The sequence below is a fragment of the Corvus cornix genome, chromosome 1 (genome assembly GCF_000738735.6).
Source record: "Corvus cornix cornix isolate S_Up_H32 chromosome 1, ASM73873v5, whole genome shotgun sequence".
NCBI lineage: Eukaryota > Metazoa > Chordata > Aves > Passeriformes > Corvidae > Corvus > Corvus cornix.
The window spans coordinates 84,392,411-84,406,680 of NC_046332.1; the positions used below are offsets into that span (position 1 = coordinate 84,392,411).

At 41.3% G+C, this 14,270-nt stretch overlaps 1 protein-coding gene across 2 annotated transcripts in view; it reads right to left on the reverse strand.

Moving 5' to 3' along the window:
- LOC104686021 (cohesin subunit SA-2-like) overlaps window positions 1-14,226 on the reverse strand; it is a 61,745-nt gene extending 47,519 nt beyond the window's left edge. Inside the window, exons 1-8 of one of the 2 annotated variants that reach the window (XM_010394173.3) lie at window positions 14,142-14,226; window positions 13,858-14,026; window positions 10,045-10,252; window positions 9,397-9,481; window positions 8,638-8,784; window positions 7,095-7,191; window positions 6,011-6,087; window positions 36-107 (exon numbers count right to left, since the gene is read on the reverse strand). In XM_010394173.3, coding sequence (XP_010392475.1) covers window positions 36-107; window positions 6,011-6,087; window positions 7,095-7,191; window positions 8,638-8,784; window positions 9,397-9,481; window positions 10,045-10,070 — 504 coding nt within the window. In that variant the 5' untranslated portion in view covers window positions 10,071-10,252; window positions 13,858-14,026; window positions 14,142-14,226. The remainder of the gene's footprint in view (window positions 1-35; window positions 108-6,010; window positions 6,088-7,094; window positions 7,192-8,637; window positions 8,785-9,396; window positions 9,482-10,044; window positions 10,253-13,857; window positions 14,027-14,141) is intronic. The other variant, XM_010394172.3, reaches the window with a different exon arrangement.
- Window positions 14,227-14,270: the final 44 nt, after the last annotated feature.

Below are 14,270 nucleotides of genomic sequence, written 5' to 3' on the forward strand. Positions count from 1 at the left end.
TATACTACAGTTGTGGGGAATTACAAAAGCCCTACCATGTCCACCGGCCAAGTAACTGTCAGGATCCAAGGATAGGCCATGAATTTCTTGTACTGCAACCCAGTTTCCTGTAACACAGGAGGCAAAATTTTGAAAGCTTGTTAATGAAATGGCACAGAGAATTCATGGACAAAAGCATTACAAAACATGCAAGATATTTCAAAGGCCATTAGAACTTCAAACAGTGTGTGTTACAGGTGACCTACACAATCCAAAATATTATGCAGTATCTAAATCTTTCTCATCTGGGTTTTGGTGCTTTTTATAACCAATGACAGAAGAAAAAAATACTTTTTATATAAAACCTGAGTTGTCTTGTTACAAATAGGAGATAACTTGTTTTCAGAATTTGTAAGCAAACATATACAAGGTTTCATTATTAATTCTAAGACATGGCCCCTCAGCAAGTCTAAGTATATATCCCTTTGCAACATTTGGTACCTAGATACTGTAAAATATCTAAACCCTAAAAAAAAAATTCTGAGCTTTTTCAAATTAGAGATAAATGTTTCCAGCACTAGTGTGACTTGATTCAAAGATGTTTTCTCAGCTCTGCAATTATTCCAAGACAAAAGGCATGAAATCTAGAGTTCTTTATCAGTTCAGTGAAGCTCAAGTATTTCTGTCCCCATCTAGCTGTACAGTTATGCACAAAACTCTTCCCTTCCTAAATGTTTCAGCAACAAAATGGGAAAGGGAAGAAAAACTACTTAAGAACAAAGAACTGCAAGAAGTAAATGTCACAAGCAGGAACAAAAGCAGAAGAGAGAAACAGAGTACCTTAAAATAGAATAAAAACATAAAACAGTGTAAAGACAAGACTGTCTCATCACTGAGGAATACCACAGCTCACAAAGATGAAATAAATGCCTCAATGACCACATTAAAGCCATTATCTGCTTCCAGTATCAGTACAAATTTTCACAGAATTACAGAAAGACTGAAATTGAGAGGGACTCTTTGAGATCACCTAATCCAACCCCACCTGCTCAAGCAGGGTTAGCCAGAGTAGGCTGCCCAGTGCTGTGTGTGACCAGCACCTCTGCTCTCAACCCCTGGTGACGTGGTTAGCATAACTAATGCCATTTTAAGTAGCAAGCAGCCCTTCTCTGTGACCAAGCAGGTCATGTATTCATTCACTCCCTCTTCCTCATTACGAGGCCCTGAAGGTCCTGTGAACCAAGCAGACAAATCAAACAGATTAATTCCCCTCCCTCGTAGTCTCATGGTTCCTGGATGCCAGGCCAATTACTCCCTGCCTTGAAGGTCCCAGGCATCCAACCAGGGAGGTCATGGTGATGAGTGAGTCACAGAACAGGGAAGCATCATAGCACCCAGAGCACTGTCAATAAAATCAAGGTACTGCAAGGCCAAAGTGGTGAACTTTGACCAGAACTCCTGCTGGACAGTGAGACCTGAGCTATGTTATAAATTCTATATTATGCTATTATATTGATTCTGCTTGTAGAAATCCTGTGCCATTTTAATCATAAATTCTGTGCTATACTAATCATAACACAGTGTTAAGAAATAAAGCTTTAATTGTAACTACAATTGGTGCCATCAACATTCTGTCAAAGATCCCTAAAAGTACATGTCTGTTCCCTCAGTGGCAGGTGATGCCACGTGCAGTCAAATAACATCTTCAGAGACTCCACAACCTCTCTGGGTAACCTGTTCCACTGTCTGACCATCCTCACAGTAGAAGTTTTCTTGTGTTCAGGTAAAATTCTGTACATTTCAGTTTGTGCCCATTGCCCATCTTGGCTTGCCTTTGTTCTCACTGTCTCACTGCGCACCATTGAGTGGAGTTGTGCTTCCTCCTTGTCTGACACATGAGGTATTTTAACATATGAGTGAGAATCCTCTGAGCCAGCTTCTTTACAGACTGAACAGGCTCAATTCTCTCAGCCTCTCCTCATATCAAAGATCATAAATCATCTTTGTGGCCCTTCACTGGACTCACTCCAGTAAACTCATCCCTCTCTTGCTCTGTAAGGTCCAGAATTTGACTCGGCACTCCAGATGTAGTCTCAGTAGTACAATCAGAGAAAAAAGATCACCCGCCATGACCTGCTGGCAATGCTCTGCCTAATGCAGCCCAGGAGGTTGTTGGCCAACTTTGCTGCAAGGGTGTGTTGCTGACTCGTGTTCATTTTGTCACCCACACAGAGACCCTACTCTGAAGAGCTGCTTTCCAGTCAATCAGCCCTCAGTGTGTAGCAGTGCACGGGGTTATTCATCCCCAGGTTCACGGGGTTTCCCGCTGTAGAACGTCATGAGGTTCCCCTCTGCCAAACTCTCCAATCTGTTGAGGTCCCTCTGAACAGCAGAACAACTACCCGATCTAGCAGCTAATCCTCCCAGTTTTGTATCATCTGAAAACTAGCTAAGACTAAACTCTGCTCCAGCTCATTATTAAATATGTTAAACAGCACTGGCCCAAATATCAAACTGGGGTAGAGCACTAGTGACTAGCCTCCAACTGGACCTTTTGCCACTGATCATTCTCCCATAGGCCTGGTTGTTCAGCCAGTTTTCAGTCCACCTCACTGACCACTTCACTAACTCATACTTCACCACCATGCTCATGAGGACATTATGAAGGACAGAGTTTAAAGTTTTACTGAAGTCAAGAAAAACAACTTCTGCTGTTCTCTCCTCATCCACTGCTGGGGTTTTAGTTGTCCTCCTGGGTTTTTTTTCTCTTAAAGGAATTTTCCCCATACATGTTGCCAGGTGTTACAGTGCGGATACTGTAACACACATATCAAACAAGGAGGCCCATGGAAAAGAAATATATATGGACTGATTCTTGATAGATGTTTCAGAGAAATGTTTATTTCTCCAGCCACATGGCCGGGATTTGCTGAGGAACTGAGGCAATCACGGGACCCGAGGGTCCCTGCCCACGCAGGGGAACACAAAACAACCAATGGGGAATGAGGCTGACCAGGGGCAGGGAAACCCCGTGTCTCCCCCCCCAGGGCCCCTCTCCCAGGGCCACATGGCAGGGGGGAAGGAACCCCGACAGCCAGGGGACAAATTACTGGGTGCTTAAGAAAAACAAAAGACCTAGCCACAGAGGTGGGGTGCATCTGGCTACTCTCTTTCACCTGGGTTTGTGGGCAGCCAGTTCTCGGTGTTTGGATGGAGAGAGAGGCTGCTTCTTCAGCTGCCTTTCTTCTACCGGAGAGACCCCGGGATCCCAAGCCCGCCTTCCCTGCCCCACTGGGAGCCCGGCTGCGGCCGCCTTGCTCCCACCGTTGCTTTGAGCCTTCACTACTCTGTAGCCCTGCTCACCCTGCCTGCCCAGACCTCCAGGGGTTCCCACAGCAGCTCCGCAGTTTGGATACATCTCGTCTGCCACCCGGGATTTGTGGCCATCCCTGCTGTTCCAGCCTGCTGTTCCCGAGGGTCTGGCCGGACACCGGGATCGACTGCCCAGGGGGTTTGTGAAGCCTTTGTTCCATCCCTTCCCGGGATCCCAGGGCACCGGTGCCGCGTGCTCCCCGAGCTCGCTCCGGAGCGCCCCCTGCAGCCGCGGGGGAACCATCGCACCTGCCCTGCTCACCGGGAGCCGCCAGCGCCCCTGCCGGCTGCGAGCGGAACTGCACCCGAGGGGAAAGGGCCTGACAGCCGAGAAGGCTGGCACTGGGTTTGTGATTGCTGTTACTGCCATAGTTGTTGTTGTTTTGTTTGACTTGTTATACACATATAGATACATAATAGTAAAGCACTGCTATTCCTGTTCCTCCTGTCTTTGCCTGAAAGCCCCTTAATTTCAAAATTATAATAATTCGGAGGGAAGGGGGTTGCATTTTTTTTCTTCCATTCCAAGGGAGACTCCTGCCTTCCTAGGCAGACACCTGTCTTTCAAACCAAGACATCCACCAAATTACTCTCTTCGTTGCAGTTTGCTATCATGTTGGTTAAGCACTATTTCCCCTTTGTAAATCCACGCTGACTACTCCTGATCACCTTCTTATCCTTCATGTGTTTGGAAATTACTTCCAGAATTAGTGTTTTCCTCACCTTCCCAGGTGAGACTGATCAGTTTGAGTTTGCCAGATCCTCCTTCTTGCCCTTCTTGAAAACAGGAGTGATGTTTGCTTTCTTTAAGACTTCAGGAACGTCTCCCAATCACCACAACCTTTCAACCAAAAGGGACCTCATGATGACTTCAGACAGGTCCCTCAGCACTCCTAGGTACATTCCATCAGAACATATAGTTTTACACAGGTTCAGTCCATTTAAGTGTTACCTAACCTGGCCCTCCTCCACAGAGGGTAAGTAAAGTACTCTTTGCTCCAGACTTTCCCTCTGGTCTTAGGGACCTGGTATTTCTGAAAGCCAGTCTTACCATTAAAGACAGAAGCAAAGAAGGCATTGAGTACCTCAGGCTCTTCTGTGTCCTTTGTCACAAGGGACCCTACCTCATTTAACTGTGGGCCCATGTTTTCCTTGGGCTTCCTTTCGCTATTGAGGTATTTGTAGGCTCTTTTCTTGTTGCCCTTCACATTTCTTGCCAAACTCAACTCCATTAACATTTCCCACCAACATTAGTGAGGATTTTAGGAGGAAGCATTGGTACAAGGATCTAGTGCTGCTATTAATTAACTGAACAGCAATGCCATGGTTGAATTACTGAAATCATCATGAATGAACCCTCTGAATGCTAAAAACAAACAATAAAAATCCAAAGGCAAGATGGTATCAAGCAGATATCTGGCAATACTCTCCACTCTCATTACTACTTTCATTATTACTGTCATTAGTTTTCAAAAAATGTTTTTGAAATCACAGTAGTCCCATATGGCACTACTTCTCAACTAACTTAAACCACTAACTTACATTTCCATCTTATTTATGAAAAAGATAAGAGAGAACTTACTTTCTTTACAGAACATGAAGAATACAGCTTCCAAGGCAACTGCAGAACCTGCCTTTTTGCCCACCAAGACAGGTGTAAAGGTTACAGAGCTGTAATACTTCCAGGCTGATGATAACACTAATCACATCTTTATATCTGCCAGAGCGCCTGCACTACCATGAGTGTTATTCAGGGCTAATTTAGTTGGCAAAGAAATGCCAGATTACTAATTCATATGGCAAGACACATATCGGTTCATTTCTGTCAAAAATCAGCCCAAGTGCTACTACACTTCTAACATGAAGACAACTGTGTTGGCAAATTCATCCTCTGTGGGAATTTCTACAGCAGCTGGTCTTTGAGAAATGCTCAGTTAAAACAAGGCTGATGGCTGCTGCTTGACAAATCAATTCAGAGGTGACAAATATGGGGAAAAAATATCACAGAAGCAACTGTGAGAGCACTGCAGAAAATTTCATGTTGCCATTAGTCAAGGAGCAGTCAAGCAGTGAAACAGCAATGTAAAGCTATGCACTTTTCTTAACAATCCACAAGAAACGAGATACTATTTTCACAATTATCTAAAAATCTGAAATGCATTTTTCTTCTTCTATATGACAAAATACAGTAATAAAAAATCGTAATTGTCAGTAAAGCAGAAAGAACGTATTCAAATAAAAGTATCAGCTAAAAATATCTTTGAATTAACTTATCAGTACTCCATATTAGAATTTTTTTAAAGGACCCATCAACCAAATACCAAAGAAACCATTTACCTGTGGCAATGCTGCATTGTATTTACCTCTACAAAGTCACTATCAAAAGAATTCCTAAGAGAAAGATTCAGGAAGACTGCAGTCAGACAGCCCTAATAAAACTCTCAAAATAAAAGTCACTTAAAAAAACCCCATAACCTACTGCTGCTAAAATGGGTCCTTAAACACCAAATTTCTCTTGCAAAAAAACAGGTTTATTTTCCTACATTAATGAAGTGGTACAGAGCTCCTGATAAGCAGCAGGAATTCCATCCATGCTGGCTATTAAGGTAGAGCCTCTTGTTTATATAAAAAAGACACGCAAAATCAAAGCTGTGCCTACCTTATCAAAGGTCTCTGTCATTTTTCGCATGACATCCTTCTTGTGCAAACTTTGAAACATCTCTGCAGTTACCATGCCTAAAAAAGTAGTGTTTTAAAAAGAATTACTGACAACTCTACAACATTATTCAAGTCCAAACCACAGTAAGGACTTTATTAAATTCAGAAACACCAAAGAAAGAGGAATTCTGTTTTATATGTGTACATTGGTACGGGCAACATTATTTATAAAGAGACACACAAATTAATTGATAGGAAAAAGTACTGATGAACCAAAACTGAAATTCACATTAGAGAAGAATGCTCTGTACTGTCTGGAAAGGCTATTTTCTCTGTTCTTTTATTTACTTCAAGGACTGACTAAAATTTTGCCCACTGCTAGTCAAAAACCCCAAAGTATTTCCCATACGAGAAGGCATATTAGACAAAGACCTAGAAAAAAACTGAAGTGTAAAAGGTACATTTCTAGCTGCTTAAATACACTCAGAAGTTTCAAACTAACAGGACAGTTTTCTTCAAACTCATACTTGACATCCTGAAGCACTTCACTAGCAGACTGTCCCCAGAAGTCAGTGCCCCAATGTTTGTTATGAAACAGAAAGCTTCACAACCCCCTAGTAAAAGCAACTGCAATGGAGCAAGAGATTGCTTTTCTAGCCACCAAAGCAGGGAGCTGAATTTGCTAGCTGCTTATTCTCAAACAAAGATACAAGCAAAACAAAAGATACCAGGAAATATAAAACAAATGGCAACTGAAACACTGGATTTTAATTAGAACACTCATCAAAAGCACTGTCCCTATGTGGGGATTCTGCAAAGCAATGTGACATGCCACTTCAGAAACCTGACCTTGCAAACCTTGTTCAAATACAACTCTCAGAGCTGGAATGCTGCAAGCACAGCGTCAAAGAATTTAACCAGCAGCATTCTTCTCTATTTCGCCTGCCCATCTGGAGTTCGTCTTAACGAACAATACAGATTACAAGTACACGATTTACTGGAGAGAAAAACTCCATTTCAGAAAGCACACTTCAGACTACTCTCACACACAGACAGTGGAAAGGGCTATGAAAAGGGCAAATTACCTTGACAGCCTGAGCACTGAATGAAGAAGTTGATGAGATCCAGAAGTGCCACATTCCTGTCTTGTTTGTAAGCTTCAATCCAGTCAACTACTACAGACTAGAACAGATTAAAGAAACTCATTAGTCAGGAAGTGAACACAGTTTGCTGCACTCCACTGAGCATACCCATAATAAAGACAAAAACGAACATTGCTCCATCTCCATTAAATTACAAAAACAAGAATAAACTCCAAGCAATTCTGTCCCATATCTAATAGTTCTAAAGACTCTTTCAAGTCTTAAACTGCTTTAGACAATGTTGCCTTTCACAGATGCTTTGCTTCCTGTTAACAGGGAAAATAACCACAGTTTTAATAAACGTAATATAAAAAAAAAAACTGTCCTCCTGAATTCTTGCTAGCACTGAAGAATCAGTTTAATCTAAAAACAAACAAACAGAACAAAAAATCCACACGCACATTTAGCCTCTGCACCATCTAATAATTAGTATTATACTAGCAATTTATCCTGGAAGTTCTCTTTTTCGCTAGTACTTGATTCGTGCAGTAGGTTTGAAACAGTTCACATACTACACATAAGCCAACAACAACTCCAAATTTCATCTGTAGGGTGGTACAGCCTACAAACTGTAAGCGACATGGATCTCCTGGGACAAGCCATCCAGGCTTCAACCCACCAGTAGTTGCATACACATCGAATAAATTCCAGCAGCAACAGAACTCAAGCTCTGCTGCCTTTCCAAGACCTTCCCATGATGGCTGGCACAGTAGAAGCCAAGCTCTTCAGGCAGCTCTATTGAAGTTAACACAGCTGTAGCACAGCAAAAGCCATCCACACAAATATCTTGGAAAAATGAAGGTTTCGCATCCAAAATATGAATGTGTGCACACACACACACACACACACACACTTTGCTTACAGACACTACACACTAGAGACATATGTATAGCTCTATCAAAAAACATCTGGGTCTCCAGATTTTGATACACATATACAAAGACAATATATACGTGTGCTCACAGAATATGGGGAGGTGGGCTTCCTCACATTGAAGAAAGTTGTTAACTATATGGATGCACAGGGAACCTGGCTATTATGCAAGCTGCTGGCAAACTGCATTTGCACAAAGGTAAAAGAAAAATATCAAAAGGCAAGCACAAGGCGGGGGGGGAAGTTTAAAAAAAATAGGAAAGGCCTGATTTTCAGAATCCTGGACAACAAAAATTTGCTACTGATGAATTTTTTCTTCATTTTTTTAAATAACTAACTATCTTTTTGTATGTTCAGGCATTGCTTTAGGAAGATCGGTTTAGGTACAATTTCCTTCCTCTTTTTAAATATCTGACAGCTACCTTTTCACTAATTTCTTGAAGTTGCAAGATGTTCTTTCCAAGAGCCATGCTCACAGCAGTTTTCCAATCAAACATGTTTCTTCCCCACCTAAGCCAAAATTTAAATGTTCCACAGTATAAATAACAGAAATGACCACTGTTTATCCATCCTCCCTCCACCAAGTGCTTTCAGAACGCAGTGCTAGGAATACCTGCATGGCCTGCTTCCCCATGCTAACCACTTCAAACAAGGTAACTGCCTCAACCACTTGGCCATTCTGCAGCTGGCTCACTCTTCTGTTACCAGTAGAATTCCTCCTTATGTTTTCACACTGTTCTCGGACCTTCCGCTTCTCTCTCTGAAACGAGACAAGTAAACAAAGCATGTGAGAAAACACAACACACAACAGATACAAGTTTATTTTGCTCTTACTGTAATCATTTCCTCAGGCTGCTCAGTTATGCCCCAGGGGTCCCAACAAATCCTTACCAAACACAACCATACTAATAGGGAATGAAAGAAAGGATCTAACAGTTTGAATTTTTTCTCTCAACAATGAGTTATAACCATAGCAAGACATAACAGAAAAGAAGCTTCTGTACAGTTGCACACTACCCAGAAGGCAATTTTCAGTGACAGCTGTCAGTTCTGAAGAATACAAAGCAAGCACAGAAGCTCTTCTACATCTTTTCACTCATAGGTTAAACTCACTACCTACAAATTAACATCAGCTGCACACAAAGCACAGCAAAGGAAAAGCACATGCTGAAATGAGCTGACGGTTCAAAAGCCAGCCTTGAGGCTCTGCTGCCAATGGAATTGGAGGGTCAAGCTGTATCCAGTAACTAGCTTTTAGATGCACTGTGATTGTGGTATGTAATACCCCATTTTGTAGCAACTGAATGAGACACAAAATAAACTCCACAATTGAAAAGAATTAAAACTTTTAAAAGCTTTAAAATTGACTTACTGGTGTTTTCAGGTTACCATTTCTCACACAGTTGCCATTCTGCGCAGCAGACTCTGGCACAGTCTCATCATGGACAGCATTCTCTCTAAGGTGTAACAAACATGTTGAAGGGGTTAGCAGTCAGTACACAGAACTACACACTTCGGGACAAAAGCAGAAGAAAATAAAAGCAAACACGTGTATTTTAGTATTTTTAATTAATTGTTTGGAAGTGGTGACATTTTGTCACTAAAAACCAAACAGCTAACTTTCAAAGCACAACAGAAATTTGGGGCCTTTTTCAGACTATTGGCTTTCCTTTAAGATATGCAGATAATTAGAAAACTAGCAAAGCTATCAAACATATCAAGGAAGTATAAAATAAGTAAATGAAACAGAAAGCTAATGTTGACTTAATGCAGCCTTTGTTGACTTAAGAGCTTTGCACTATGAACCAATAACACAAGTATGCATTCACCCTGTGGGTGCCCTAAGCTAAACAAGGCAGTAACATTTGATGGGCATTTGAAGGGCAGCACCTAAAATGAGAGGAATAAATTGTTTTATTTTGCTTATAAAACATGCTGAAGAAAAAAAGACACATAAAAAACTTCACTTTCATGTCATTACTAACATCATGGAGGAATAATTTTATAAAAAAAGATGCACCTTCTGGGAGATCTGACGCCATACATTTATCTGCAATGAAACCATGCCATTTTTCATCAATCCCAATGCTAACACTGTGCTTTGCCAAAGGTCATGTTTGAGTAGACGAGCTGGATCCCACTTGTGCAGCAGGTCCAGTACTGGAAGCTGGCTGCAATGGCCTCCTTTTAAGCTACAGTGGCCAGGACATGAAGCCAGTTGACTTGTACTACAAGAAGGCATAAAAAGAAAGTAAATATGAGAGTGTACAATTACTTCTATTTTCGTGATACTACTGCAACAAGAGAGTGTACTAACACAAGTGACCACTTTACAAACAAAAAAAACAGTGTATTACACTATCAGATGCAGCCTACTCTCCAATATCCAGTGCTGGCTAACACAGATGGAGAATTAACTGTTCTATGGATGCAGAGACAGCTCAACTCCACCTAGGTTTATCAATGCCAGATAAGCATCTTCTTCCCAAGATTTTGCAAAGCAAAATCTGAGACTGAATAGCATTAGCTGCAGGACCAAGATCCTGATGTTATTTTGTTGGTAAGAGCAGAGAGAAGTTTTTATTTAAACATGTCTCTGTTTACTTTTTTGATCTATTGAGGCACTTCAAGAAGTGATGTAGAATGAGGCTTCCAAAGACTCCTATAAAAATTCTATATAAATATAAAATCGCACAAAAGTATGTAAAATTTCTAAATACAATGCTTACCTTCCCTACAGAGAAAAGTCCCATGAAAGTTAAATTCCATTAATTACTTGTTGTAGAAAAGTTCAAAATGTGCCACAGTGTTTGATAGGTGGAAGCAAGGAAAATAATTCAGGATGAACCAATCCTTATACCAGCTGTCTGGACTTCTGCATGTGGAGGGTGGGATAAACTATAGCTCCCAGATGAGTCAGCATTCTATACGGAATCATTCACAAAAGTTTTCAAATGTCTTCTTTGATTTAAAATTGTGAGCCACTGAGATTAAGTATTCCAAGTACCACCAGAGATTTCCTCGCTGAAAAGAACAAACAGCAAGGGACAGCAATACGTATTGCTTTTCTGATGCCAGTTTGCTCTTCCCAGATTCTTCTACAGACCACAAAACCAAAAAGAATCCAAACATGTTTGTCAAGGAGCTGTTTCTCCTATGTGTTTAAATCCTTTCACTCTTGATTTCAAAGCAGAATGCAACACTGTGGGGCTGGACTAACAGGTACTTACTTGCACTGTTTCACTGGAACTACAACTCAGGTGCCAGCCAGCACCATAGTAACATGAGTTACCAGTTTCTGCATTGTACCTCAACATAACACTCAACACACCTTCAAAACCTTTTCCTGAATTGTTTACAAGTACTATTTAGCAACTTACTCCATCCCATAATGAAGATAAATGCATTGCATTTGATTATAGAAACTATATTTGAGTCCAAGTTGTTTTAAAACACTTAAATAATTCAAAAATCAGAACTGCTGCAGGACAGTTCCGTCAAGGACTTGTCTGATCACGTACTGCCTTTAGTATCTCTGTCTAGAACACGCTTCTTTGAAGGTTTAATTCATGCCTCTCTTTCCCAAGAACATCCTCAAGGACAGCACTCTGGACAGTATCTACTGGCCTTGTGCTATTTGCTTAGTCTCTTCTGTCAGACAAAATGTACTTGTAGCAAAAGGGGCCCAACAAAGTAAGGAAATGCCTGGCATATGGAACAGCATGTTACCAAAGCTCAGCAAAATCTGCAAGAGTGGGAAGACCACAGAACTATAGTCCCCTCAGGCTGGGCTACCAACACCAAATGAAACTCATCTGGGGTGAAACCTGTTAGAGTAACTGTCACACATGACACTAAACATCCATCTTAAACACTCAACAAATTTAACTAGGCACCAAATGCTAATATTAATTAGTTTCTGAACTGATTTGGTTACCAGTGCATTGCAGCACATAGCTATGCCCCGGGAAGCACTGGGCAACAACAGACAATTTAGACAAAAGTAGTTGTTTTTTAAAATCCAGATACTACTTATAGTCATGTTTCTCCTTTCTCTTCTTTTTTTTTTTTTTTTTTTTTTTTTTTGGTAGCTTTTAATACTGTCATTTCCAGTAAGGCTATTCATAAGGCAGGCACAAGCACTTGCAGAAACTAGACCAGCACCTAGAAACTGAACCCCTTGAAACCACTGAGCAATTAAACAGGATATTTAATGGAACTTTTATTTGCACAACTACATTTCTGTTGAAGAAACTGTTAAAAGAATTAAGACGTCCTCTTATCTTCTTAAGCAAAATAGAAACTACTCTATCTAGTTGAGGAAGACAGAGGGATCACTTCTGCAGCAATCCCTATACATAACTCCATTTAACATCTTTTCAATTATAGGAGTGCAACGGTAGGTTTGACAAATTTTGAACTAGCTGAGGTTTTTTTCCTCCCCTTGTTATTCTACACCATGTTGAGCAGTTCTGCACTTATATATTCACTGCCTCATGCACTGGAAGAAACAGGTCTTACCCATTTACTTTGCTTCCATCAGCAACCAGCAAGGAAGCATAAGCAGAATACCATTTCTACTTCCACCTTTATACCCTGTTACATATGGCTCAGATACTCATTTTTACCTTGTGTTCCTGCCACAATATGGTCCTTTCACTAGCACTTGAAATATTACTGATAAGATAAAACACTTGAAGTAAAAAGGAAGCCAAGTGCCACATCTAATCCTCAGACATGATACTACTGTGATAACTTCTGAATTCAGTTTTCTTAATAAACATTTAGAACAGATTTGGTGACTCAAACTTGAAAAGAAAACTACCTCTTTACCAAGGAGGTAATATATTCCTTCTGCTGTGGGACAGGAACAATTAATCTATGTTACTGAAAGAATCCTACCTGTACATTTTTAAAATTATAAATTTCAAAACAACTGATTCATCTTTTAGAAGCAACATAAGAAGCTCCAATAAGCAACTGCCATGTGCCTGCCTAACACTTCTGAAGCTAAAAGGCTGGTTTCAGATGAAACATACTGGAAAGGACATATGGGAAGCTACACATGTCATCATAGGCTACAACTCTCAGCTTTCATTAGAGCACAGTGAAGCAAAATATGTGGAGCAAATTGGATCAGAAGGTGACAGGATCAGCAAAGACTGGACTGCAATGAGTTCAAAGCACACAACACTGGACATCTAAGAAGCTGCACTCTTTGAAACCAAACAAGACATACCCAAATGTTTTAACTTTACCTTTTAATCATGTATATTTATTCTAGTAGAACTTCTAATTACCATTGTCAGCGCATGACTGACAACGATATGAATACTTTAGATCATCTCAACTGATGACTGAAAAATACATTATAAAAGGAAGAAGACTTGATGGATCCCTGATAAAAAACAATATATAGAGAAGCAATGCCCCCATCAATGCCTACAGGGAGCCTACAGACTACTTAGCGCTCTTCCCCCTCAGCATCCCCAAATTCCCCACTGAATGGAGCACATGCACTCACAATTAATCAGCCTTTTTTTTTGAAGGCAGGTTCATTTCCACTGAGTGAATAAGGCACAGAAAAGCTTGTAAGACCAACGTCCCTGTCAAACAGCATTAAACACTACATTAAGAAAATGCTAAACAGTACATAAAAGGAAATAAAATGAAGATGTTAGTAAAAAAGCACAATGCACAGCAAATCCGTTTTTTCCCCTTTCCACCCAAGACGACAGACTGTAGATTGCCGCGGTATCTGCAAGGCACAAACCCAAGGGACTGCACCCTAATTTACCAATAGATTTTATAGGCAACCTGTGCCGGGTCTTACTTTTGGCTGGGAAGGTTACTGGCTGCGTTGGGCTCGGCTATCATTTCCGCTACATTATTTCAGCAGCACAAACAAGCCGACACGACCTTCTGAGGAATTTTCACCGAAATGGAGAGTGTTAAAAACTTAACAGCTCTTCGGCTTTAGCGGGCGGAACAGCGGCCGAAAACTGTCAAGAAAGGTACACAAAGAGACTAAATTCCAAGCAAACCAAAGCAGAAAACAGCCCCCCTCCCTTTCCCCCGGGCGCAGGGGAGGATGAATCAGAAAGAAATTAAACCTACCGACACCGCCGCCGTCCTTCCCGGGCGCTGCCCGGCGCGGCTGGCCCGGGCCCGGCACCGGCCCGGCGTCAATCACGGCCGCGCTGGGCCCGGCAGGGGCGGGGAGCGCTGTCACATGGGCGGGCGGCG